Source organism: Erinaceus europaeus, chromosome 2 (assembly GCF_950295315.1).
Source record: "Erinaceus europaeus chromosome 2, mEriEur2.1, whole genome shotgun sequence".
In the NCBI taxonomy this organism is placed as follows: domain Eukaryota; kingdom Metazoa; phylum Chordata; class Mammalia; order Eulipotyphla; family Erinaceidae; genus Erinaceus; species Erinaceus europaeus.
Genome location: NC_080163.1, coordinates 186,317,071 through 186,343,194, shown reverse-complemented (window position 1 = coordinate 186,343,194; position 26,124 = coordinate 186,317,071). Strand labels below are relative to the sequence as shown.

Here is a 26,124-nt window from a genome sequence, read left to right as displayed (position 1 = left end):
CAGTCCCTTAGGGCCCCACACCCCCCCCCACCTCAGTGTGTGGCCCCCAGCTGCAGAGTCAAATGCTGTCCCCACTCTCCCTGCCCAGGGCCCAGCCAACTCTGAGCTTCAAAAACCTCTGCCCGTTCTCGGTGATGCGGATCAGGGACCTGCCCAACCCACAGATCTACACGCGCCAGGAGCGCTACCAGGCACTACCGCCCCGGGTACTAGAGCGCTCCGGCTTCCACAACAAGAACTCGCTGGCGGTCTACCAAGGCCTCGTCTATTACCTGCTCTGGCTGCACTCCAGGTACCACAAGGTGAGCCCCCCAGGGTCCGGCTGCAACTTGGGCTGGGAGCAGGACCCGGAGAGTTGCTGCAGGCATCACCATGGAGTGGGGATCCATGGGGTGGGGCGGAGGACTTTGGGGGTGCTGGGGTGGGGCTCACACAGAGAATTAGCTGCCAAGGAGGAAGGGGGTTTGTGGGCTGGAAAGGTGAGGCTCTTTGGGGAAATGGCTTTGGGGGTGTGGCCTTTGTGCTGAAAGCAGGGTTAGGGGGAGGATGGGGTACACTCTGAAGCTAGGAGGCCAGGGGACCCCCACACACACCTCCAACATCTTATGGTACCCGTGGTCCCTGCAGCCATATGCGGACCCCGTGCACGACTCCACCTGGCGCTGGTGGAAGAACAAGAAACAGGATCAGGTGCGTGGAAAGGGTGTTCCTCCCACCCCTACCCCCAACACCTCCCCTGCGCTGATCCCCCCATGACCCCTCCCCCAGCATTACTACTTCTACCTGGCGAGCAACTGGCGGACTAAGGCTAACGCACACCTGGACATGTCCAGCTACGAAAAGATCTACAACCTGAAGCCCAAGTACGAGCTGCCCGAGCGCATTTTCCTGGACAAGGGCACCAGCTACACCTTCTCACTCTTCCTGACCCATGCGGGGGAATTCATCAAGTCGGATCTCCAATTCGGTGGGTGGGCAGGGCCTGTGTTATGGTTTGGGGGCAGTCTGGGAGGGGAGCCCTCTTGGCTCCTGGCTTGAGCCCCCCCCCCCCCCCCGCCCTGCTCGCTTAGGCTACTCCAGCAAGCTGCAGAGCGAGGTGGGCCTGGGTGTGGTGCTGGCCGACCCCAAGTGCATCGACGTGACGGTGAAGGAGCAGGTCCTTATTAATCGCAACTCCGTGTTCTTCTGGGTGAGACCCGGCGCGGAGGGGATGCCTAGCTACTGGGGTGCAGGGCCGGGGTAGTGGGAGCCCACGAGGATCCTCTCAGTCTCCTCAGGATGGTTTACTCGATTTCTACCTTCCTTCTCCACCCCGTCCCTCCCCCCCAGATTACACTCAGTGACAAAAGCGTCTGCTTCGACCAGGGCATCAGTGGACACCACCTCCTGAAGACATCCATGGTGGTCAGGGTGCGTCCAGATCCTTAGAGGGGAGGGGCATCAGGATGGAGCAAGACTGGGGCCACCACCACCACCCACCTCTTCTTCCTGCCCACAGGTGGTGGATTCGGCTGGCTACTGCTTCCAGGACACCAAACTGGGGCCCCGCATGCAAGTACTGGACCCAGGGTCACTGGGACCTTGTGCCAGGGAGGGAAGGGATTGGGGTGAACCTCCCCAGGGCTAATTCCCTAGGCTTCACCCTGGAATCCCCATCAATGTCCTCATCCTTTCTTCTTGCCTTTTTCTTTCTTCTATTATTTCATTTCTGTTTTTGATAGAGATAGAAATTGAGAAGGGAGGCGGGTGTTGGCACACCTGGTTGAGCGCACATTTGCAATATACAAGGACTCAGGTTCGAGCCCCCAGTCCCCACCTGCAGAGGGAAAGCTTTGCGAATGGTAAAGCAGTGCTGCAGGTGTCTCTCTGTCTCTCTCCCTCTCTGTCTCTCCCTTCCCTCTCAATTTATGGCTGTCTCTACTCAATAAATAAATAAAGATTAAAAAAAGAAATTGAGAAGGGACAGGAGAGAAGGAGAGAGACAACTGCAGCACTGGTTCACCATTCGTGAAGCTTCCTCCCTACAGATGTGGACTGGGGGCTTGAACCTGCGTCTTTGCACATGGCAATGTGCACATTTAACCAAGTGTGCCAACGCCTGGCCCCTTTCATAATTTCTTCCTTCTCACTTATGATCATCTTTTACACTAATCATTCCTTTTTATGTATTTATTGCTTTTTGTTGCCCTTGTTGTTTTATTGTTGTTGTAGTTATTATTGTTGTTGTCGTCGTTTGATAGGACAGAGAGAAGTGGAGAGAGGAGGGGAAGACAGAGGGGGAGAGAAAGACACATGCAGACCTGCTTCACCTTTTGTGAAGTGACTCCCCTGCTGGTGGGGAGATGGGGGCTCAAACCAGGATCCTTCGCCAGTCCTAGCGCTTTGCACCAGGTGTGCTTAACCCGTTGTGTTACCACCTGACGACTCCCTCCTTTTTTTTTTCCCCTCCAGGGTTATCATTGGGGTTCAGTGCCTAAACTACAAATCCACTGCTCCTGGAGGCCACCCCCACCCATTTTTTGTTGCCCTTGTTATTGTTGCTGTTATTATGGGATAGGACAGACAGAAAGTGAGAGAGGAGGAGAAGACAGAGAGGGAGAGACAAAGACACCTGCAGACCTGGTTCACCGCCTGTGAAGTAACCGCCTACAGGTGCGGAGCCCAGGGCTTGATGCCGGTCCTTGCGCCTTACGCCATGTGCGCTTAACCCACTGCGCTACCGCCCGACCCCCTGAGTATGGTTTTAAAGACAATTTTCATCGGTCATTTGCCCCTCCCACTCAGGGCAACCTGATGGTGCCAGTGTTCATTGGCTGCCCCCCGGGCAAGCGCCTAGCCTTTGACATCACCTACACTCTCGGGTACAACAGGCTGATGAACAAGCACTACTACAACTGCGTAAAGGTCGACCCCGAGATGCCCTGCTTCCTCTTCCGTGATGGTGCGTGGCTCTTGGCACTAGTCCTCATCTCCCCCACCCCCTAGCCCCCATATCTCCTTCCTCCCCTCATGGTCCTTTGCTTCTCGGGCCAAGCTAATTGCTGCTTCCCTTGTCCCCCTTCCCCCAACCCCACAGTCTTCTACCCCTTCTTCTTGATCCAAGACTTGGTGACGGGAGATTCTGGCAGCTTCCAGGGCAGGTAGGTGGTTGAGCCCGGGAGTGGGGCGGGGTGGGCAGGGTGAGAGTGGGAGAGCTACAGCGGGGCGGGGCCCTGAGTGCGCTTGTTTCTCCACACTCCCGCCACAGCTACGTGCTCAAGGTGGTGGGTGGCGGGCCTTCTATGGAGGAGGTGCGGGACTACAGCGAGGAGGAGATCTTCCGCTTCAACAGCCCACAGGACAAGTAATCCCCTGTGCCCTGCCCCCAGCCCGCCCATGCTGACCACGTCCACAGAAATGCCCCGCCCACACTAGGTTTGCCCAAACCCCCCCCCCCCCACACACACACACCTCTTCACTTGCCCACCAGCCTCTCTGGCTAGACAAGCCCCCCCACCACACACACACACACACACACACACACACACACACAACACACACACACCTCCTCTCCCCCTTATGTTCCCTGTCCTGCAGGACCAACAGCCTCATCTGGACCACAAAGAACACGACCACCGAGGACATGGCCTTCAACATCAGATCCCATCAGAGCCCAGGCATCTCGTGAGTCGCTGTCTGGCTGCAGATCCCCAGAGCTAGCCCCAACTGCTCACGGCCCCCAGCCTCTGGGAGGGTCTGGGTCCCACAGCAGCACTGACAACCTTTGAGCTCCTCAAATACCTCCTCTGTTTGCGATGTCAGGTCCTCTTCTTTCGCTGGGCTTTTAGATCAGATGACCCATTCGTGCAGGGGGACTTTTTGCCAGACCCGTCCAGATGAGACTGTTGGTGCCTTCTCCTTCTCCCATGCTTTCCCCATTTTTGCTCTGACCCTTCTGTCAATTCCTCCCCCATCCCAGCCCTAAGCCCTCTGCCTGGGCTTCCTGGTCCCAGGTTTGTGCCTTCCAGGCTGTCCCTGTTCTGTGGATTCTGTGCAGGTCCTCAACAGACTCATCCTAGTATCTGTTGAATGAGAGATGAACAAAACAAAGTAGTAAACTCGCAGTAGACATTTATTGACATTTGAATGAATGGAGGTATTAATGAGTGGATGAAACAATGGAGCAACAAACTTACTAGTTAATAGGATTCTAGAACTATTTTTTATTCATTAAAAAAAAAAGGTCATGTGCAAATGAAGGATGTGAATGAACAGTATAACAAACCTAGTCAGGGTGCAACCTGTATTGTTTGGGTAATGAGTAAAGAAAAAGTGAACAGTGGAGCCAGGCAATGTTGTACCCAGTTGAGTGCACTAGTTATCATGTGCAAGGACCCAGGTTCAAATCCCAGGTCCCTGCCTGCCGGGGAGAAGCTTCATGAGTGTGAACCAGTTCTTGCAGGTATCTCTCTTTCTCTCTGTCTATCCTTCCCCTCTCAATTTCTCTCTGTCCTACCAAATAAAGGAAAGGAGAAAAGAAAAAACAAACAATGGGATCAGTGGCTTCCCTGTGTAGGCAGAGAGCCCTTGTCGTGGTGGTGGTGGTGGTGGTGGTGGTGGTGGTAATCGTAGTAGGAAAATGAGGCCAGTAGAATAGCTCACTTGGATAGTGTGCTACTTTGCCATGGGCACTGTCCATGTTTGTACCCAGTCCCCACAACACTGAAGGAAGTTTTGATGCTGTGCTGGCTTTCTTTGCTTCTCTGTCTCTTTTCTACCTGAAGAAGGTGTAAAAAGGAAAGAAAAGGGTAAGGGAAACAGTGTAACAGTTATGCAAAAGACATTCTTGGGGGCCAGATGGTGGAGCACCTGGTTGAGCACACACATAACAGTGCACAAGGACCTGTGTTCAAGCCCCTGGTCCCCACGTGCAGGGGGAAAGCTTTGCAAGTGGTAAAGCAGGACTGCAGGTGTCTCTCTATCTCTCTCCCCTCTCTCCCTCCCCTCTCAGTTTGTCTCTATCCAACAATAAATAAATAAATGTGTTAAAAAAAAGACATTCATGAGGTCTCAGGCTCAGTCCTCAGGAAAAAAAAAAAACTGGGTTGAGCAGTGCTCTGGTAACTTTGTCTCTCCCAACCCCTTCTCTCTCTTTCTTTCTTTTTTAATGGAAATATTGGCTAGACTATAAGATAAGAGGGGTGCCATTCCACACAGTTCCCACCTCCAGAACTCTGTATCCAATACCCTCCCTTAATAGCTTCCCTATTCTTTTTTTTAATATTTATTTATTTTCCCCTTTGTTGCCCTTGTTCTTTTTCATTATTGTTGTAGTTATTATTGTTGTTGTTACTGATGTCATCATTGTTAGATAGGACAGAGAGAAATGGAGAGAGAAGGGGAACAGAGAGGAAGAGAAAAAGACAGACACCTGCAGACCTACTTCACTTCTTGTAAAGCGACTCCCCTGCAGGTAGGGAGCCGGGGGCTCGAACCCCGATTCTTATGCCGGTCCTTGGGCTTTGTGCCATGTGCGCTTAACCTGCTGCACTACTGCCTGACTCTCAAGCTTCCCTATTCTTTATCTCTCTGGGAACATGGACCCAAGATCATTATGGGGTGCAGAAGGTGGAAGGTTTGGTTTCTGTAATTGTTTCCCCACTGAACATCAGCATTGGCAGGTCGATCCATACTCCCAATCTCTCTCTCTCTCTTTCTCTAGTGGGGTAGGGATCTGGGGTGGTGGGGCTCCAGGACATATTGGTTGGGTCATCTGCCCAGGGAAGTCAGGTTGGCATCATGGTAGCATCTGGAACCTGGTTGCTGAAAAAGAGTTAAGATATAAGATATAAAGCAGAACAAATTGTTGACTAATCATGAACCTAAAGGCTGGAATATTGCAGATGAAGATTTGGGGTCTCTGTTTTGGAAAAAGCTAGTAGGGCTATTTTAGGTGTATTTCAAGTGGCCCATGACTTTACTAGTTTTTGCCTGTACCTGACCGCTAATATACAGGTGGACCCAGGTTATTGTCTGGGGAGATGATGTCATATTTGGGAAAAGGACTAGAAAGCTAGATCAGGGAAGAGAAGTAGCTCTCAAATTTGAGGAAAGTATATAAATATTGTTAACTATAAACTCCATCAGTTTGATCTGGGGTCCATATTCTGCACAGGAGCCTGTGTAACCTCTGCATCCCTGTAGGTCTGAACTTGCATTCTATGGTCACGGCTAGGAACATTCCAGGCTGCATTAATTTCAGGACCCATCTTCCTCGGGTAGTAGGTAGAGTATGTTGTGCAACCTCCTTTCAAGAGAATAGACCATTCCTGACCATTATTGATCCACATTAAGGGAAAAGTCCTATAGGGGTCCACAGAGGGGTCCATTATGTTGTTCTTGATGGACCAGTGACAGTGGAGAGAGGGATCTGCCAGAGGTCTAGGCCCATCATATCTGTGTGAGAATCCCAGGAGTTCCTAAGGACCCAGGTGATGGGGTGGCCTGGTAGTGACCCCTTCTCTTTTCCATTAAAATAAAGTTAAAAGAGAGTAAATAAATGGAGATGCAACTCCATTTGTGGTAGGTGCACAAAGTATACTTTATTTTTTATGTATTTATTTATTTTCCCTTTTGTTGCCCTTGTGGTTTTTTTTTTTAACTTATTGTAGTTATTATTGTTGTTGTTATTGATGTTGTTGTTAGGACAGAGAGAAATGGAGAGAGGAGGGGAAGACAGAGAGGAGGAAAGAAAGATAGACACCTGCTTCACCACCTTATGGAATAAGAGTCCTTGTAGGGAGTTGGGCGGTAGCACAGTGGGTTAAGCGCAGGTGCTACCAGCCAAAGCGCAAGGACTGACTTAAGGTCCCAGTTCGAGCCCCCAGCTCCCCACCTGCAGGGGAGTCACTTCACAGGTAGTGAAGCAGGTCTGCAGGTGTCTCTCTTTCTCTTCCTCTCCTGTCTCCATTTCTCTCTGTCCTATCCAACAATGCCGACAACAATAATAATCGCAATAAAACAAGGTCAACAAAAGGGAATAAATATTTTAAAAAGATAATAATAAGTCAGTAAGGAATATGTAAGGAGTTGGCACCTAGGAAGTATAGAATGTATAACTTAGGGGGCCAGGTGGTAGCACAGTGTGTTAAGCACACACCACATGAAGCGCAAGGACCCGATTAAGGATCCTGACTTGAGCCTCCAGCTCCCCACCTATAGGGGTTCACTTCACAGGCGGTGAAGCAGGGCTGCAGGTGTCTATCTTTCTCTCCCCCTCTTTGTCGTCCCCTCCTCTCTCCATTTCTTTCTGTACTATCCAACAACAACATCAATGGCAAGAATAACAACAAGGGTAACAAAATGGGAAAAATAGCCTCTAGGAGCAGTGGATTTGTAGTGGGGGCACTGAGCTCCAGAAATAACCCTGGAGGTAAAAATATATATATATAATATAGGCTGGAGAGACAGTACAGTGGTTCTGCAAAAGATTTTGATTCCTGAGGCTGTGAGGTCTGAGTTTCAATCCCCACCACCATCTGAAGCCAGAGCTGAGGATTGCTCTTGTCTGTCTCTCTGTTAATCCTGTAACCTGTCCCCCCACCTCATTCTCTCATTAAAAGAAATAAAATATTTTATTATTTTTTATTTTTTTAATTTATTTTCCCTTTTGTTGCCATTGTTGTTGTAGTTATTGATGCCGTCATTGTTAGATAGGACAGAGAGAAATGGAGAGAGGAGGGGAAGAGAAAGATAGACACCTGCAGACCTGCTTCACTGCTTGTGAAGCGGCTCCCCTACAAGTGGGGAGCCAGGATCCTTATGCTTGTCCTTGAGCTTTGCTCCACATGCGCTTAACGCTTAACCTGCTGTGCTACTGCCTGACTCCCAAATAAAATCTTTTAAAAAGATATCTACATAATTGTTTGTCAGAGGAGGAACTGGCAGCTGGAGAGGTCAAGGCAGGAAGATATGAATGAGTTAAAAAAGAGCTGTCAGCTGGCTGATCTTTAGGAATTTACTGACTGAAGAGAGGAAGGAGAGAGGAAGGGAAGGAGGGGTGGGATTGCACCTAGATGAGGTGCTCCCGAAGGCAGCGTACAGGCCAGGCATGATTTCCAAATGCAAGTGACTGAACTTGGTTGGACCCCCAGGTGGCTGTGTCAGGAGAACTCCCCATGCCACGACACCATTCCCAACAGCATCTTCTCCCCCGAATTCTACTTCCGGCTGTTGGTGAGCAACAAGTGAGCTAGGCCAGAGGGCGGGGTTGGGAACTTCCGGTGGGGGTACCTGACCACTCCCCTTGTACTGAACTCAACCCTCCTCTGCCAGAGGGGTGGACAAGAGCACATACTGTGACTACCAGCTCACCTTCGTGCTGCATGTTCACGGGCTTCCACTCAGTCCCAAGCGGGCCTTCTTCATCCTCATGGTGAGTAGCTGCCTGGGAGTGGCCCTGCTGAGGGAATGGTGTGTGTGTGTGTGTGTGTGTTTGGGGGGCCTCCCCTCCCCTGGAGCGCTCACCTTGGACTGTTGGGTGGTGCCGGCAGGTGTCAGCCAGTGTGTTCATCAGCCTGGTGGTCCTCTACATTATCGTCTTACTCCTGATGCCCTTCATGGTGATGGGCTGCAGCAAAATCCGCTGGAAGATCAACAACCTCATCGCCTCAGAATCCTTCTACTCCTCCTATATCTCCTCATCCGGAGATTTCATCAGGTCAAAGGCCAGGGGCAATGTCAACACCAAAATCATGCCCAAGATGTCAGTTCTGATGAGGGTTTAACTGAAGGAGCCCATGAAGCAGTAGTTGAAGCAGCCCTGAGTCTCTTTGCCAGTCTCCCTCCCCAACCCCCAGTTCCAGCCAGCCTCATCTCACACTTATTGAAGACATCTTAGAAATGGAACCAGTCACCTGCCCCCATGCCTTCCTTTCATTCTTTCTATGTGGCTGGAGTTTTCATTTCTTCAGACTCCTTGATTCAAGACCAGCAGTGGCTCCTTACAAGGCTGCACAGCTAGTTGGTTGGCATCACACGGAGTCTATTCCAGTTTCTCTGTGTGCTTGCTACAGTCCATCAGGCTCCCCAAGAACCTGGCCCCTGGCTGTGGCCTGCAATCTGTTCTGATCATTCAGTGCCCAGGTTTAGTACCAGCATGCAATATTTCAAATGATATCAATCTTGTATCTGGCCTAAAGAGAGGACTTGGGAGAGGGTCAGATTTTTTACATCAGTCTCACACTTTATCTCCTTATGAGTCTGAAATGTGTAGTAACCTACTGTTCAAAGTTTTAAAAAAAATTTAAAATTAATAAAACAGTTACTTGAGTTTAAAAAAAAAGATTTTTGTTTTAGTCGCAAGTAGCAAAAACATCAGTGATCTACTTGGAAATAGTTAATACAAGCTTCAGGTACATTTTGATCTAGAAGTCCTCAATATTTGTAGGTTTCTTTTCTTTTGTCTTGATTTTGTAGCTATATTTGTTCCACTGTAATCTGAATGTAGGGAGACTAGCCCCTTCATCGTATGAGGCCATACATCCTCATGTCTTCATGTCCACAGGAAGAAGGGCCATGTGGTGGCATACATTCCTGGTTGAGCACACACATTATAGTGTGCAAGAAAGATATGTACTATGTTAGTCACTTTTGTTTATTTTTTAATATTTTTATTTATTTAGTATTAGAGATAGAAATTGAGAGGGGAGAGGGTTGGTAGAGGGAAAGAGATGGAGACACCTGCAGCCCTGCTTCACCACTCATGAGACTTTCCCCCTACAGGTGGGGTCCAGGGGCTTGAACCTGGGTCCTGGGGCTTGAACCTGGGTCCACTGAAATGTGTGCACTTAACCAGGTGCACCATCACCTGGTCCCCAGTCACTTTTTATAACTTTTATTTTGGGGGTCAGGAGAAAGCTCACCCAGTAGATCACACACCTCACTTGTGTCTCCCTGTCTGTCTCAGTGTGAAATTTTATTTTACTTTATGTTACTAGAGCACTACTCAGCTTTGGCTTATGGTGGGGTGGGGATTGATCCTGGGATCTCAGAGCCACAACCTGAAGAAGAAAAAAAATCCTCTACTGGGAGCATGGAATCACATAGGTGCAAAATTCTAGCATCAAAAATGAAAACCAGGTGAGGCAGTGGCACACCTGGTTAAGCACACATATCACAGTGCACAAGGATCCAGGTTCTAGTCCCTAGTCCCCACCTGCAGGGGAAAAGTTTCACAACAGTGAAGCAGGGCTGCAGATGTCTCTCTCTCCCTCTCTTTCTATCCTTTCTATTTCTCTCCCCTCTCAATCTCTGTCTCTATCCAAAAAACAAATAAATATGTTTTTAAAAGTTTCCAAGTATCTTCAAAGAGTGAAAAAAGGTGGGAGGGGAGAGGGGCTTGGGCAGTGGCACACCAGGTTGAGTGCATATATTGCAGTGCGCAAGGACCTAGGTTCAAACCCCTGGTCCACCTGTAGGAGGGAAGTTTCACAAGTAGTGAAGCAGTGTTACAGGTCTCTCTCATCTTCCCTCTCAGTTTCTCTCTGACTCTATCAAATACATCCCATTCTCCACCTGTAAAGAAGAAACTTCATGAGCAGTGAAACATGTTTGCAGGTGTCTCTGTCTCCCTTTCCTCCTCTCTTCTCAAATTCTATCTGTCCTAGCTAAAAAAAAGGAAGTTGGGTGGTAGCATAGCGGGTTAAGCACAAGTGGTGTGAAGTGCAAGGACCCGGCATAATGATCCCGGTTTGAGCATCCAGCTCCCCACCCGCAAGGGAGTCGCTTCACAAGTGGTGAAGCAGGTCTGCAGGTGCCTATCTTTCTCTCCCCCTCTCTGTCTTCCCCTCCTCTCTCCATTTCTCTCTGTCCTATCCAACAATGATGACAACAATAATAACTACAACAATAAAACAACTAGGGCAACAAAAGGGAATAAATAAATACATTTTTTTTAAAGTGAAATGGCTGTTGGAAGCAGTGGGTTTGTAGTGCTGGCACCATGCCCCAGCAATAACTGATAAGGGTTTTGGAAAAAAAGAAAAAAGAGGGGGCCAGGTGGTGGTACACTCAGTTAAGCACACATATTAGCAAGGACCTGGGTTTAAGCCCCCACTCCCCACTGGTAGGTGGGACACTTGATGAGCAGTGAAGCAGGTCTGTGTGCAGGTATCTGTCTTTCCCTCTATCTCCCCTTCATCTCTCTGTTTCTCTCAGTCCTATCTAATAAAAATTAAAAATAAAAAAAAAAGGTTTCCGGGGAGTGGTAGATTCAAAGTGCTGGCTCCAGGCCCCACTAATACTCTGGGTGGCAATAAAAAAATAAATAAGAAAACATTTAATTTAGAATAGACTGATAGTTACAAATATATTTTTAGACTGTCTTCTCTTGGGAACAAGGCACTGCATTTCTTTGGGGTGCACTATCTACAATAAATCATTCTGTGTTCTTGTTTTGGCAAGTAAATCTTTGTTTTTCAAAGTCATAAAAAACATATCAATAAGAACTATTTATTCTGAGAGAGAGAGAGAATCAGAGCACTGCTTAGCTCTGGCATGATGTGGTATGGGGACTAAACATGCAGCAAATTGGTGGCCTAATAAGCTAAATTCTCTCTGGTCCTGTTTTGAAACGAAACCTTAGTTTACATCTCCATTTATTTATCAACATCTGTTAACTCTCTCTGTCATGTGTTGGGACTACAACAGTAACTGTAAGTATGCCTGTATCCATGAAACAGAAATTCTAAAAGACGGACCAGAGATTTGAGATGTTGCGTAGGCAGGTGATATATGTATATATAATCATGTGTGCAGTTGGACACTGGGAGTCTTCCATATATGTGCAATGCTGAAATCTGTTAAGCCAGGATGACTTTTGTAAAGTGTGTATATTTGGATATGCACTTTTTAAAAAATAGATTTTATTTTTTTATCAGAGCACTGCTCAGCTCTGGCTTACAGTGGTGGGGGGATTGAACCTGGGATTTTGGAGCCTCAGGCATGAGAGTCTCTTTGCACAACCATCATACTACTTACCCCTGCCCTGGATATGCACTTTTTGCAGATACAAAGCTTCAGGAAAAAGTTGAAAAGTGCACGGGAAAGAGACCAGATCGAAGTTTGCAGCCCAGTAGTCCTTTGGAAAGTTACCCAGTCTTTCTAAATGTCTCTTTTTAAAAAAATATCTCTTTGGGGGGGGAGGTGGATAGCATAATGGTTATGCTGAGACTGTCATGCCTGAGGCTCCAAAGCCCCAGGTTTAATCCCGCACTACCATAAACCAGAGCTAAGCAGTGAGCTGGTTAAAAAAAAGAAAAAATCACCTATTTGTGGGGGCTGGGCGATGGCGCATTTGGTTAGATGCACAATTTCACCATGTGTAAGGAACAGGGTTTGAGCCCCTGCTCTCCACCTGCAGGGAGGACCCCTCATGAGAGTCTTGCAGGTGTCTTATCTTTCTCCCTCTCTATCTCCCCTTCCACTCTTAATTTCTCTATGTACTGTCAAAAATGGGGGGAAGGATAAAATGGTGGCTGGGAGCGATGGACTCATAGTGCAGGCACCAAACCCCAGCTCTGGTGGTGGTGGTAATAACAACAACAACAATAATACCTGTTAATAAGAGGAAGAGATGAACACAGGATATAGGAGACTGAACTCTGGACCTCATGATTTAATGTACAACACTAGGTAGGGATTGTGCCACCTCCCGACCGCTTTCTAAAAAAATGATTTTATTTAACTTTAAGGGAGCCAGGTGGTGGCGCACCTGGTTAAGCGCACACATTACAGTGCGCAAGGACCCAGGTTCAAGCCCCTGGTCCCCACCTGCAGGGGGAAAGCTTCACAAGTGGTGAAGCAGGGCTGTAGGTGTCTCTGTTTCTTTTCCTCTCTTATCTCCCCCTCCCCTCTCAATTTCTCTGTCTCTATCCAATAATAAATAAAAAATAAAAGATTTTAATTTAATTTTAAGGAGAGAGCTAGATACAGAGCACTGCTCAGCTCTGATTTATGGTGGAGCTGGGAGTTGAACCTAAGACCTTGTAGCCTCAGCATGAGCCTTTCGCGGAACCATTATGATGTCCCCCAATGCCCTGGCCGAGAGCAACATAGCTCCAAATAGCTCCACGACCGCCAACTTCTAAAGAAACTTCAGGCCAAAGTGGAACCTCCAAGGCAACCGTAGCGCCTCGAATGCCCAAGCTGAAGCCAAGGTAGCCATCTTGACTACGGGAAGCGGAGAGGCGTGGCGACCGCTGCCATTTTCGGTTAGGGCAGGAGGTGACTTCCGGTCACCATCTTGAGTGGCAGCAGAGGCGGAGCTCCCGGGGACATGTTTATTAATCGCGGAGCTCGGAGGGCACCGCCCCAAGAGAGAAGGCTCGCTAACCGCCGTGGGCGGAGACGGACCGCCGTAGCCCCGCCCCCGGGCCCGGGCTCCACCTCCCGGGCCCACTTCCGGCGGGCGGGCGTTTGTCGGCGTCGCTGCCGTAAGTCAGGCAGCCGATTTGCCGCATCACGGAAGATGGCGGCGGCGGCGGTGAACGGGGCGGCGGGAGTCTCGAGCTCGGGGCCGGCGGCGGCCTCGGGTGCGATTCTACAGGCGGCGGCCGGCATGTACGAGCAGCTCAAGGGCGAGTGGAACCGCAAAAGCCCCAACCTTAGCAAGTGTGGCGAAGAGCTGGGCCGGCTCAAGGTAGGGGCCGGCGGGGGCCGCCTCCGGGGAGCTGGACGGACGGAGCCCGGGGCCGCGCCAGGAGGGTGGGAGCTGCGCGGGGCGAGAGCTCCGTAAGCACCTCGGCGCTGGGAGGACAGCGGCGGGGACGCAGGGTGGACGTGACCCAGACCTCGGGGTGGGGGTGCAGGTGGGTGCGGCTGGGCAGGCCGCGTGGGGTGACTCGTGCGGGCGGCTTGCACGCCCGGGGCTCCGGAGATCCCAGGTTCAAGCCCCAGCACCACCCTACAGCACAGCTGTGGCAAATAAATCGGGGGGGGGGCCGGCGGTGGTGCACCCGGCTACTAAGCGCAGCATCACGGTGTCAAGGACCTGGGTTCGAGCCCCCAGTCCCCACCTGCAGGGGGGGAACGAACGCGTCAGGAGCGGTGAAGCAGGGCTGCAGGTGTCGCTGTCGTTGTCGTCGTCCTCCTCCTCCTCCTCCTCCTCTCAGTTTCTGTCTTTGTCCAGTAAGTAAGGAAATAAGGGCGGGAGTAGATAGCATCATGGTTATGCAAAGAGACTCTCATGCCTGACGCTCCAGTCCCAGGTTCAATCTCCTGCACCACCGTAAACCAGAGCTGAGCAGTGTTCTGGTAAGAAATTTAAAAAAGGGAGTCGGGAGGTGGCGCAGAGCACAAGGACCAGCAGAAGGATCCTGGTTCGAACCCCGGCTCCCCACCTGCAGGGGAGTCGCTTCACAGGCGGTGAAGCAGGTCTGCAGGTGTCTTTCTCTCCTCCTCTCTGTCTTCCCCTCCTCTCTCCCTTTCTCTCTGTCCTATCTAACGACAACAATGACAGCAATAACAACAATAATGACAATAAACAACAAGGGCAACAAAAGGGAAAAAAATTAAGTTTCTTAAAAAATGCTTAAAAATTTTAAGTAAATAATGAATTATAAGTAATTAATTTTGAAAAATGAAAGAAATGTAAATGAATAAGATAATTAAAAAAGAAGAAAGGGTGTGGTGAAGGTCAGACCAGGTTTGGATCTGCGCGATCTGGTACTTAGGAGATGCCACCTGTCCCCAGGGACAAGGGTCCAGCTATGTCGCGAGGAGGTGACCGAGCCTGGGAGTGCTGGGGGCTGTTCTTGTAGTTAAATATGGGGCTCTGGTGCTTCCGACCAAGTGTGTTGGGTGTTTGGAGAAGATTTCAGCTGTGGTGGGCTGGACCAAGTCGTGGAGGGAGGGAGCGTGTGGGGCACAGAATGGACGGCGGGTGTGTGAGCTGGAGTGACCCTCCCTCCCCTCCCTCGCGCAGACTGGGTGCGAGGACAGCCAGGCCCTCACAGTCCAGTGTGAGAAGCAGGTCGGCACAGTGTCTCCTGTTTTCGCAGTTGGGCTAAAGATAAATGTAATTGGAGGCCAACAGGCGCACCCTGTGCCGACTGCTTTATGAGGACAGGTTCCTTGTGTAGTCACCATGGCCTTAGGAGTCACGGGCGATGGCTAGCTCTTTCCCACGTGGGAAACACGTTCAGTGATCTCTGTTCGAGGTACCATCTCCCTGTCTCTCTCACCGCCCCCCTTCTTCCTTCCCTGCCTCCCCGTCAGTTGGTTCTGCTGGAACTCAACTTCCTGCCAACCACAGGGACCAAACTGACGAAACAGCAGCTCATTTTGGCCCGTGAGTATCACCGGGGTCGTTTGGGGGTGATGGGCTGGGGGCTGTGACAGGAACGACAGCTTCGGTGGTGGGGAAGGGCTCCAGTCACCTTCTGAGAGCCTGCCTGTCACCCACAGGTGACATACTGGAGATCGGGGCCCAGTGGAGCATCCTGCGCAAAGACATCCCCTCCTTCGAACGCTACATGGCCCAGCTCAAATGCTACTACTTCGATTACAAGTGAGAATGAATGGGCTCCTTCCCTCTTTGGGGCAGTGGGGTGGTTACGCGGCAGCTCTTTCACTCCTTAGGACATTTTCCTTCATCGGAGAACTCTCTCTTTGTCTTCATCTGTTCCCAGAGTCTACAGGGGCAGGCCAGCTTGGACATCCTGGACCTGGGTTTGTGCCATCCAGCTGTGTTGTGTTTCAGTCTGCTTCTCTATCCACATTCCCATACTGTATTTTTTTAAAAGTAGTTTTGGGGTGGGGTACTATCGCAATGCGTTAAATGTACAAGGACCCACACAAGGATCCTAGTTCCAGCCCCTGCCTCCCCACTTGGAGGCAGGTTGCTTCACAAATGGTGAAGCAGGTCTGCAGGTGTCTTTCTCCTTCTCCCTCCTTCTCCCCCCCACCACCACCAGAGCACTGCTCGGCTCTGGCTTATGGTGGTGGGAGGGATTGAACCCAGGACTTCGGAGCCTCAGCCCTGAAAGTCTGTTTGCGTAACCATTATGATGTCTCCCCCTGCCCTCTCTCCCCTTCACTTTCTCCTCCTCCTCTCTCTCTGTCCTATCCAATAATAAAAAAATAATAATAAAAGTCTCCAGGAGAGTGGATTCATAATGCTGTGAGGCAGTTACTGTGCTGGTACCATTTAGAGTGGAGGGAGGGGCGCTGGTACAGTCATATTACTGTCGTGTGGTCCTTGCTTGGGTCTCTATGGCTTGTGACTTCTTCATGTTCCACTGGGCCACAGCTTTGTCTGAAAACCCATGACTGGATAACCCCCACCCACCCCAAGAGACAGCATGGGGCAGCTGTGAGAGTCTCTGGAGGCTGGAAGAGAACTTGACAGGTATCTGAGCTCTCGTTGCCTTGGTTCCCCCACCCTGACCTGCAGGGAGCAGCTTCCGGAGTCAGCCTACATGCACCAGCTCTTGGGCCTCAACCTCCTCTTCCTACTGTCCCAGAACCGGGTGGCTGAATTCCACACAGAATTAGAGCGGCTGCCTGCCAAGGACATTCAGACTAATGTTTACATCAAGCATCCTGTGTCTCTTGAGCAAGTGAGGCTGGGGGAGAGGGAGTGGGGCTGGGGGTGGACAGGGGAGGGGGCTGGCTAAAGGGGGGGGTGCAGGGAGGAATATTAGGGAGGGCTTCCTGGAGGACTGGGCAGGGTTTGTCCATCTTTCTGGCCAGAGACTTACTTGTCCAGCAAATGGTGAACCCCAGCCATGCACCAGACACTGTGGTTAGTTTTCACACTGCGCAGTGACTAAGAGATAAAAAGCTCACCTGAGGGTGGCATTCAGACCATAAACAAGTAGGCTGGTAACCCATATGCATGTTAGTGCTGTGGAGGAGAGTAGAGCAGGAAGTGGGATGGAAAGTCTGGGGAGGGGTGACATTATTTATTTATTTATATATATTTTTTTATTAATAGAAGCAGGTGAGAGGGGCCGGGTGGTGGCACACCTGGTGAGCACACATGTTACAATGTGCAAGGACCCAGGTTCAAACCCCCAGTCCCCACCTGCAGAGGGAAAGCTTTGTGAGTGGTAAAGCAGTGCTGCAGGTGTCTCTCTGTCTCTCCCTCTCTTATCATTCCCTTCCCTTTCGATTTCTGGCTGTCTCTACCCTATAAATAAATAAATAAATAGATAAATAGATAAATAAATAAATAAAATAAAGCAGGTGAGAAAGCCCTTGCTGAAAAGGGTAAATTTTGAAAGAAACTTGAAAGGGAATGAAGGAGCCAACCGTATGGGGGAGGGCAGCTCGCCTTGGGCAAAAAATGATGATAGTGGGCTCCGCCCACAGCAGGCAGAAGCAGGCGGCTGGGCTCCACAGCGAACTAGAGCAGCTGCCTTCCAGGCTCACTCAGACCACTGTCAGCATCAAGCGTCCTGTGTCCCTTGAGCAAGGGAGGGTGAGGAGAGGGTAAATAAGAGAGGGTGTCCTGGAAGAAGAGGGGCCCCGTCTGCATGGTGAGTGGGTGACTGACAAGGCGCGTTCTAGCAGTGGGGATTACAGACGCCCCGGGAATGTGCTAAGGCCTCAGCGCATAGGCATCTGTACTGCCTTTGCCTCATCCTTTTTTTTTTTTTTTTTTTTTTTTTAATATTTGTTTATTCCCTTTTGTTGCCCTTGTTGTTTTATCATTGTTGTTGTTGTTGTTGATGTTGGACCCTCATCCTCTTCCTTATCCCCGGCCTCTAGTACCTGATGGAAGGCAGCTACAACAAGGTATTCCTGGCCAAAGGCAACATCCCCGCTGAGAGCTATACCTTCTTCATTGACATCCTGCTTGACACTATCAGGTACGTGCAAGTGGGGTGGTGGGGGCACAGGGTAGGATGTGTTGAGAGAGCTCAGCCCTGAATTTGATCCTGTTCTGGCTGCTTGTGACCCAGGGAACTGAACCCAGTTACGAGTTTGTATCACAGCTCTCTCTCTCTCTCTCTCTCTCTCTCTCTCTCTCTCAACTGTTGAAGGTGTGAGCCTGAATCTGTCAACTCTTGAACATGGGCCTGGGACCCAGACAGCACATACATCACAAGAACCATGCTCTCTTACATGTGGTTTTATTTTGTATTCTTTCTTTTTTCAATTTATTTATTTATGAAGAAGATAGGTGTGTGGGGGGGACCAGATATCACTCTGGTACATGTGCTGCCAGGGGTTTATTTATTTTCCTTTTTTGTTGCCCTTGTTCTTTTTATCATTGTTGTTGTTGCCAGATAGGACAGCGAAATGGACAAAGGAGGGGAAGACAGAGGGGGAGGGAAAGATATTCGACACCTGCAGACCTGCTTCACCACCTGTGAAGCGATTTCCCTGCAGGTGGGGAGCTGGGGGCTCGAACTGGGATCCTTATACCGGTTCTCGAGTTTCACGCCATGTGCACTTAATCTGCTGCGCTACAGCCCGACCCCCCTTTCTGTTTTTAAGATTATTTATTAGAAACGTAGGAGGACAGAAAGAAAAAACCAGACATCACTCTGGTACATGTGCTGCCAGGGATCAAACTCAGGACCTTATGCTTGAGAGTCTAATGCTTTATTCACTGAGCCACCTCCCAGATCACACCATACTATCTTTCGTTTTCATGTTATCCCCCTTTTTTTTAAAAAAATTCCCTTTTGTTGCCCTTGTTTTATTGTAATTACTGTTGTTATTGATGTTGGATAGGACAGAGAGAAATGGAGAGAGGAGGGGAAGAGAGGGGGAGAGAAAGACAGACACCTGCAGACCTGCTTCACCGCCTGTGAAGCGACTCCCCTGCAGGTGGGGAGCCGGGGACCCAAACTGGGATCCTTCTTCCGGGGTCCTTGCACTTTGGGCCACCTGTGATTAACCCACTGTGCTACCGCCGACTCCCTGATTATTATTTTCATGGTATGGTATCAGAAACCCAAGGTCTCCCAAAAATACTTTGCTGCAGTCTTTTTTTTTTTTTTTTTTTTAATGAAAGAGTGAGGAAGTGTGCAAATCGCTCCACCATCTGGAGTTCCATTCGCTTTTGCCTTTATTGTTGTCACATGGTGCTGGTGATCAGGTACAGGATCTCACACATGGAAGGGAAGATCCACTGCTGAGCCCCCTGCCTGGCTATACTGTAGCACTTCTTGGCAGGGATTCAAGGAAGCCCCTCAAGACTGAATCTAGAAATGAGATGTGGCACCTTTGTTCGCTTGTTTATTTAGAGAGCAAGGGCACTGCTCTAGTCAATGCTGGAGTTCGAACTTGTGACCTCATACTTGCAAGTCTGGTCCTGTAGCCACTGTGCCACCTCCTGGGCCACAAGGCCCTGCGGAGGGTAGGTAGATGCTAGATGAAGAGATACCCTGATGTGAATCCCCAGGCTGGATTTCAGTCTCTCTAAAGCCCTTGTGGCTGGGGTGAGATTCAGATTGTGGTCTGAACTCTTGGTGGGGTCTCCTGTGGCTTTGCAGCTCTGGTCAGGTGACTCCCCTTTCTTCAGCCAGTTATCACAGGCAGGCCAGAGCTCATGTCGGGCCTGGGCGCACGTGTGCTGGAGAGCTGTCTGCTCTGTAACCAGAACCTCCTTTTCCCCCAGGGATGAGATCGCTGGGTGCATTGAGAAGGCCTATGAGAAAATCCTCTTCACTGAAGCCACCCGCATCCTCTTTTTCAACACACCCAAAAAGATGACAGACTATGCCAAGAAGGTATTTGGGGTGCAGGGCAGGGGGGTGGAGGGCAAGAGGTGCACTAATGTCTTGTGTGGGGTGACTTGAAGGGACAATGGGAGCAAAGTACCCTGGCCTACACCCATCTGTGTGGCCTCAGGGTCCCCAAACTTTTCTGAGTCTTGGTGTCTCTGTCTCTAGAATAGGACTGGGATTCAGCACATGTGAGGAGCAGAGCACTTGGCGCCCAGTAGAGGCAGGCACTCTGCAGGTGTTCTCCCCGCCAAGGTTTATTAGTTAGGTGGGGACAGAGATGAACTGTTTCACAGGGATGCTCTTGCTTTCTCAATAAGCAAACAAAGGTGCCACATCGCAGTCTTGATTTAGTCTTGAAGGCTGGCACATGTGATACTGGGGAGCAAACTCAGGTCCTCATGCTTGAGAATCCAACACCTGATAATATCCCCTGCTGCACCGCCTCCCAGCTGCAGTGGTGGTGATTTTTACCAGTCCTCCTTGATGGTTACAGCTCCCCACCCCCTAAGACCTTGCTTCATTTGGTGGTCTTATTTTACACACACACACACACACACACACACACACACACACCCCACTCACAGAACCAGAACATCATTCTGACATACGCGATGCCAACAATCAAGACTCAGGACCTCATGCTTTCAGATCTTGGTGGCCTCATCCACCAAGCCGCCTCTTTTGCTGTGGTCTGGATATCTGGTGCTTGTGGAGATGCTGGTGTCTAGGGAGGGTGGAGGGCAGACCGGAAGAGGTGAAACTCATCTGAACAGTGGTGACCATCTGATATTTATTCTGCACCAAATTCGTGTCAGCACTTTCTAGGTACTGAATCATGATGGCGCTTGCCTAGAGTTGTGCACAGGGTAGAGGCGAGTTGATGATGAGTACAGGTTCAGCAGGCAGGTGCTGCTGGGGAGGGAGCCTGTGTGATCACTCCACCCACCTCTCATTCCTTCCTTCTTTCTTTCCTGCAGCGAGGGTGGGTCTTGGGCCTCAACAACTACTACAGCTTTGCCAGCCAACAGCAGAAGCCAGAAGATACCACCATCCCCTCCACAGAACTGGCCAAACAGGTCATTGAGTACGCCCGGCAGCTGGAGATGATCGTCTGAGCCCACCAGGCACTGGGGTGGGGGCAGGGATTACGTTATTTAAAGCAGTTACAGTGCAGGGTTCCCTCCAATAAAAGTGGATTGATGACCTAGGCCCTTGTCTCCCAGGTGGAATGGTGGGGAGACAAGTTCTGACCTCTGAAGAACTTGGAAGTCTGGGGCCCCCAAAGGATCTGAGATAACCCATTTGGGTTAGCCTCTGTCTAGTGCCCATTGCTCAGAGTCTCAAAACATGGATCCACTGCAGGGGCCCAGTGGTGCTGTGTCTTGTGGTGGAGCACAGGCCCAGGACTGGTGTGGCCAGCTATGGACACTAGAAGAACAGGCGTAGGCACCATTTTTGCCAGTGAAGGGGGTGGAGTATGCTCATTTAAAAAAAAAAAAAAAGTCTGCAATGAATTAAACAGCTTTGAAAAACAACATGTGAAATGGAGCCCGTTTTTGGGACTTGCATGGAGTGAAAGGCCTGGGTCCTGGCATGGGATTTGCCCTGGTTCCCACTCTTCCTGAGTTAGTGCCGTGACTGCATCACCTCGCCCTCTGCTTTGAAATCCTCAGGAAGACATTGAAAGCAGAGTCCAAACCTAGCTGAACTGTTTGGCATGGAATGGTGGGGGCGGTGTTTTCAGGAAAGACTCCCAGTGTCACCTTCTCCAACTGTAAAGTGTGAATGAGCTTCTCTTTTTAAAGTGAACCTTTGAAAAGTGCTGAACTTTCTGCACTTGACTCAAACAGGGCTGATGGTATTAGGGTGAATGAAACTGTCTCACCCCTGGGCCCATCCTTTCAGAGGACTGTCGATGGCTGCTCTCCCCAGCCTCCTTACTGTCTCTAGGATGTGGTACTTCCTGGAGGCCTACCCCACCCCTGCAGTACACAGGTGACTGACAGGCAGCCAGGCTTCTGGGTGTTATTTTATTGCCAAGGAGGGGGAGACGGCATCAACTCAGCTGCACTCAGTTGGAATGGGTGGCCTGCAAGTCATAATGCTCCAGCCCTGCTACCAGGGAGCCTGCCAGCTTGATGGTGGCGACCCAGGGCGGCTCACTCAGATGGTTGGTGGGCGTGCTCAGCCTAGGAGGAGGGGAAAATCAGCAGGGCCTGGCTCCACTACCAGGTAAGGGGCCCCGTCTGCATTTCTCAAATGCTGTTTAGGGCAGGGCTATATCCACCTAGACTTAGTAGGAAAGAAGGAACTGAATGTTAGTGATAATACTACCCCTACCCAGAGTCCCAGCTGAGCCCCCCTCAGGCCCAGAGCGAGCCTCCCAGTAACTCCTGAGTCCACCTGAGCTGGAGTGACTAGGTGCTGAGCTTCAGTCTGGAGAACACAGCCCCTGCAGCTCAAGGACTGGGGCACCAGCACCCTCTGGCGGTCAAAGCCTTGAGACCCAGAGGCAGAAGTTGCGAAAGGATGGAGGGGTCACAAGTGTAAGGCACTCACTGGGCCTACATTCGTGCCTTTTTCCTTTCAGAAGACAGTCATCCACCCTACAACCCTGAAGGGCTTGGGAAATCGTCTGTCCTGGAACTCAGGGACAGGTTCAAGGATGTGAACAGAGTCAGACCCACTGGGACCAGCTGTGTCCCTGATGGTTCCAGAACAGTGAAGTCAAGTCAGCTTGGAGGTTTAAGAGTCCAAGGGGCTGGGCCCGCGGGGTTCTCTCTCCCCGCCAGGGGCTCCTCTTGATCCTGACTCCTGGGAGCTGAGTGGTAGCCAAGGACGGTGTCAAGGGTTAGCTGGGGTCAGGAAATGCCCAGAAAGCAGGGTCTAGGCTTTAACGGGTTCGGCCCCCCACCTCCTCTCACCAGGCAGACACGTTGCGAGGCAGGCGGCGATGACGCGACTGATGGCGACAGTAACACTTGCAGGGACAGGAGCTGAGCACCTGGAAGGGCGGCCAGTGGTGCGCCCCGCCCGAGGATGCGGCCCCCGCCGCAGGCCCATCGGCGGCTGCAGTTCGCGCTCCGTCCTCGCGGGTCGCGCCGCGGGCTGCGCGGGAAGCCTTGCTCCTGCGTGTGCGGGTCTTGGCGGGAGCGGGCGTGGGCAGCGGCGGCTCAGCTACGATGGGCGCTGGAATTGGAGCTGGGGATGGCGCCGGGGCCAGGGCCGGGGCCGGCGATGGGACCGGGGCCGGTGATGGGGTGGGAGCCAGGGCCAGGCCCGGGGTGGGGGGCCGGGGCGGGGCTGGAGCCGGGGGCTGGTCAGCCGGCGAGTCTGGGGGCAGAGCCGGAGGCGAGGCGGGAGCTGGGGCTGACTCCAGGTGGCCCGGGACGGGCGCGGGCGCGGCTGGCGGCGGTGCGGGGCCGGGCGCTGGCGGCTGCAGAGCCGGCGGTGGTTCGGGCGGCGGTGCGGGCGGGGGCGGCGGCGGCGGCGGCGGCGGTGCCTGCGGGCCCGGAGGCGCGGGGCGCATGGGCTCCCCGTTGACCGGCGCCGGGAAGATGAACATGGGCGGCGCCAGCAGGGCGGGCGAGGGCCTTCGGGGCCCCGGGGCCGGGAGCGTCCGCCCGGGCAGAGGCGGCGGGGACCCCCAGGGCCCTGAGAGCGCGGCCGCTCGCCGTCTGGGCGCCCCCATGCCTCTGCCAGCCCCGTTGAAGCGGAAGTGGCGTTCGGGGCCATCTGGAGGGCTCACCCAGTCAAACTTGGGCCTGGAGCCGGGGAAGGTGGTGTAGGGCGGCGGCGGGAGGGTGCGGGCGTGGGACGCGGGCGCCGGGGGCGCCCCGGCACTGCCCTCGCCGTCTCCGTCGCCTCCCTCAGCTTCCGGGGTCCCCCGAGGAGTCTCTGCAGGGGAGCGGGAGGCCCCCGGAACCAGGGGCCCCTGCTTCAGGGCCTCGGCGTAAGAGACAGCGCTGGGGTTGGCGGGGCAGGGGCCTGCGCCCGCGGCGAGCGAGGTTTTGGGCGCTGAGCAGCTCGCAGTGGTCGCAGGGGGAAGCGGGGGCCCCGACTTGAAGGTGACTTTGCACAGCAGGTTGAGGCCCGACTCCGGGGCCGCGGGCCGCGCCGTTTCGCCCTCGATCACGGTGGGAAGCGGCCCTCGACGCCCCCCGCCGGCCGCCGCGCCTTCGCTGCCCTGCGCGCTCGGGCTCTGCGCCGGGCCCCTGGATGGCGCGGCCAGAGCGGGAGCGGCTCTGCGGTCCGGGAGCTGCCGGTCGGGGGGCGGTGGCGGCTTGCGCGGCTCCCGCAGCTCGAAGGGCTGCGGAATTGGGGATGGAGCCCTCGGGACTGGCTGCGGATCCTCTGGGGCCAGCTGTCGGGGCGGCGGCGGCGGCAGGGGCCGCAGGCTCGGAGGATCGCCCTGGCCGCGATGGCTTGCCTCCAGAAGACCGCGGATCCGGGGTACCGGGGTGCCCGTGGGTTTTCGCCACTTAGACGGCGCGGGCAGCAGGGTCGCCAAGGGGGGCGGGGGTGGTGTGGACACCGCGGCCGCAGCCGCCTCGTCGGAAGGGGGTGTCACTGGCGAGGGCAGGTCTAAGGTCAGGGGCAGGGGCGAGGGTGAGGCCTGGGGCTCCGGGGTTACTAGCAGCCCAGGGGGCGCAGAGCTGCCAGGGAACCAGACGCCCAGCCCACGAGCCAGGCGCATGGCTGGGGAGGAGGGGGTCACCTCGGGCTCCACCAGAGACGTCCGGCGGGAGTCGGACGCGCGGTCCGAGGCTGGCTCTTTCCGGGAGCCCCCGCCTGCGGACGGCTCCGACTGCACGTTCCCCATTTCTCAAGGAGGCCGGGGGCTGTGGGCAGAGAAACACCCGCTAGTCACTCCGCCAGGGCTGGAGGTGGGTTTGGGGGGGGGCGAGGCTTGACTGTCTCTGGGCTCACCCCTCCACACCAGTCCCAGCCCAGTCCTCTGAGGTCCACTCAGGCACTGGGTTTTGTTTATTTCGGGAGAGCACGGCTCAGCTCTGGTTTATGGTGGTGCCGGCTTGAACCTGAGACATTAGAGCCTCCGATATAGAAGTCGTTTGCACAACCATTAAATAACTATCTCCCTAGACCTAGGTAGTTGTCTCTTAACTGCATTCCTGGTACCTGACCCCCACACCCCCGTTCCCTTAGTGCCCCCTCACCCCGTCCCAGTTCCAGGTGTTTTCAGACACACCGGTTCCAGCCTCTTAGTGCACTGAAGTTTCCGCCTCCCGCTCAGAACAGTTTCTCTCCGCTGAACGCACAGGTCGTGCCTCCTGCCTCTCTATCAGTCACGCAGCCCACAGCACTCGTGATGCCGTTTGTTGCTCAGTAGCTCCCTGAGACCCAGACCCCACCCCTGCTCTAGGGTCCCGCCCCCGATTGTCTGGAAATCCCGCCTCCCCCCTTCCCCCCCCACACCCGTCTGACCCCTGCCGCCTCCGCCTAACAAACACCCATCAGCCCTGCTATCCCCCTGGACCTCACTCGAGACCCTTGGGTCCCCCTCTCTGTCGATCATTTGGGTTCCCGCCTCTTCCAAGGCAGCGACAGATGCTCAGGCCTCGCTGCTGCTCTCCTCTGCCCGCACCCAGGCTACGGCAGGTGTCTACACTCGGGCCCCACCCTCACCCCGAGCTCCGCCCCAGCTCCGCCTCCGAGCTGCGCTCCCCGCTCACTCACCGACTCCTCCCGCAGACCAGAGTTCGGACCGCGGCCCCCGGGGCCCAGAGCAGGGCGGGGAACGGCCGCCCGCAGAAAATAACCGAAAAGAACGAGGGTGCGGGTGAAGGCAAGTGGGCGAGACAGCGAAGGCGGACCCCGAGATCCAGGCCCCGCCCCCGGGCTCGAGTCCCCGCCCTACTGTCTGCCAGCTGGAGGCCCGCGGGGCGCGAACCTGGGTCCGCACTGAGATTATCCGCCGCCTCCCTGCGCGCCCTCGGGCCCCCTAGTCCTAGGCCCCACCCCCTGCATCAGGCCCCGCCCCTCTACAGAGGCCACGCCCACCTTCAGCCCTGAGCCTCGGCCCCGCCCTTAGTAAGCGCCCCTGCGCCCCGCCCCTTGGGCAATTTACTTCTCAGCCCCGCCCCTCGGGACCCGGCCACCCCTCTCCCCAAGACCACCCTGCACCCTCCAGCCTGCCCAGGGCCACTCACCCCGTCCGCCCCGTGACGCACGCTCCAGCCTGCACTCCGGGCGTCCGCACCCTCTCCCTCCCCAGGCCCCCCCTACACCCTCTTCAAGGCTTTCTTCTCGAACCTGTGCCAGCACTCAGCCCCTCCCATTTAGAACCCAAATCACGGACCCTATGGCCTCTTTAGAACCCCGACATCAAGCCAGGTCCCGGACCCCTCTCCCCGCCTCCCCAGGGACCCAGAGCGTGCAAGGA

The 26,124-nt window shown here is 53.2% G+C and overlaps 3 protein-coding genes across 6 annotated transcripts in view; 2 read left to right on the top strand and 1 right to left on the bottom strand.

Moving 5' to 3' along the window:
* The window catches only part of CATSPERG (cation channel sperm associated auxiliary subunit gamma), a 38,165-nt gene extending 28,878 nt beyond the window's left edge, over positions 1-9,287 (top strand). For all 3 annotated transcript variants that reach the window (XM_060185868.1, XM_060185866.1, XM_060185869.1), the window contains 13 exons: positions 89-302; positions 628-690; positions 769-967; positions 1,071-1,189; positions 1,330-1,410; positions 1,499-1,555; positions 2,785-2,941; positions 3,077-3,140; positions 3,248-3,343; positions 3,577-3,663; positions 8,133-8,225; positions 8,314-8,413; positions 8,532-9,287. In XM_060185868.1, the coding sequence (XP_060041851.1) occupies positions 89-302; positions 628-690; positions 769-967; positions 1,071-1,189; positions 1,330-1,410; positions 1,499-1,555; positions 2,785-2,941; positions 3,077-3,140; positions 3,248-3,343; positions 3,577-3,663; positions 8,133-8,225; positions 8,314-8,413; positions 8,532-8,765 (1,564 nt within the window). In that variant the 3' untranslated portion in view covers positions 8,766-9,287. The remainder of the gene's footprint in view (positions 1-88; positions 303-627; positions 691-768; positions 968-1,070; positions 1,190-1,329; positions 1,411-1,498; positions 1,556-2,784; positions 2,942-3,076; positions 3,141-3,247; positions 3,344-3,576; positions 3,664-8,132; positions 8,226-8,313; positions 8,414-8,531) is intronic.
* A 3,985-nt stretch (positions 9,288-13,272) lies between these two features.
* PSMD8 (proteasome 26S subunit, non-ATPase 8) lies at positions 13,273-21,252 on the top strand. Its single transcript, XM_007534440.3, has 7 exons — positions 13,273-13,678; positions 15,256-15,328; positions 15,445-15,547; positions 16,433-16,598; positions 17,752-17,852; positions 19,613-19,724; positions 20,699-21,252. Exons 1-7 carry the CDS (start codon positions 13,316-13,318, stop codon positions 20,834-20,836), a joined length of 1,056 nt encoding a protein of 351 aa, XP_007534502.1. The 5' UTR covers positions 13,273-13,315; the 3' UTR covers positions 20,837-21,252.
* A 480-nt stretch (positions 21,253-21,732) lies between these two features.
* GGN (gametogenetin) lies at positions 21,733-25,648 on the bottom strand. Of its 2 annotated transcripts, none has more exons than XM_060185864.1 (3): positions 25,419-25,648; positions 22,646-24,562; positions 21,733-21,910 (listed from the first exon to the last, which is right to left on the bottom strand). In XM_060185864.1, exons 2-3 carry the CDS (start codon positions 24,541-24,543, stop codon positions 21,793-21,795), a joined length of 2,016 nt encoding a protein of 671 aa, XP_060041847.1. In that variant the 5' UTR covers positions 24,544-24,562; positions 25,419-25,648; the 3' UTR covers positions 21,733-21,792. The 2 variants fall into 2 exon arrangements, with proteins under 2 accessions (XP_060041847.1, XP_060041848.1); XM_060185865.1 differs by lacking the exon at positions 25,419-25,648 and adding an exon at positions 24,899-25,069.
* Positions 25,649-26,124: the final 476 nt, after the last annotated feature.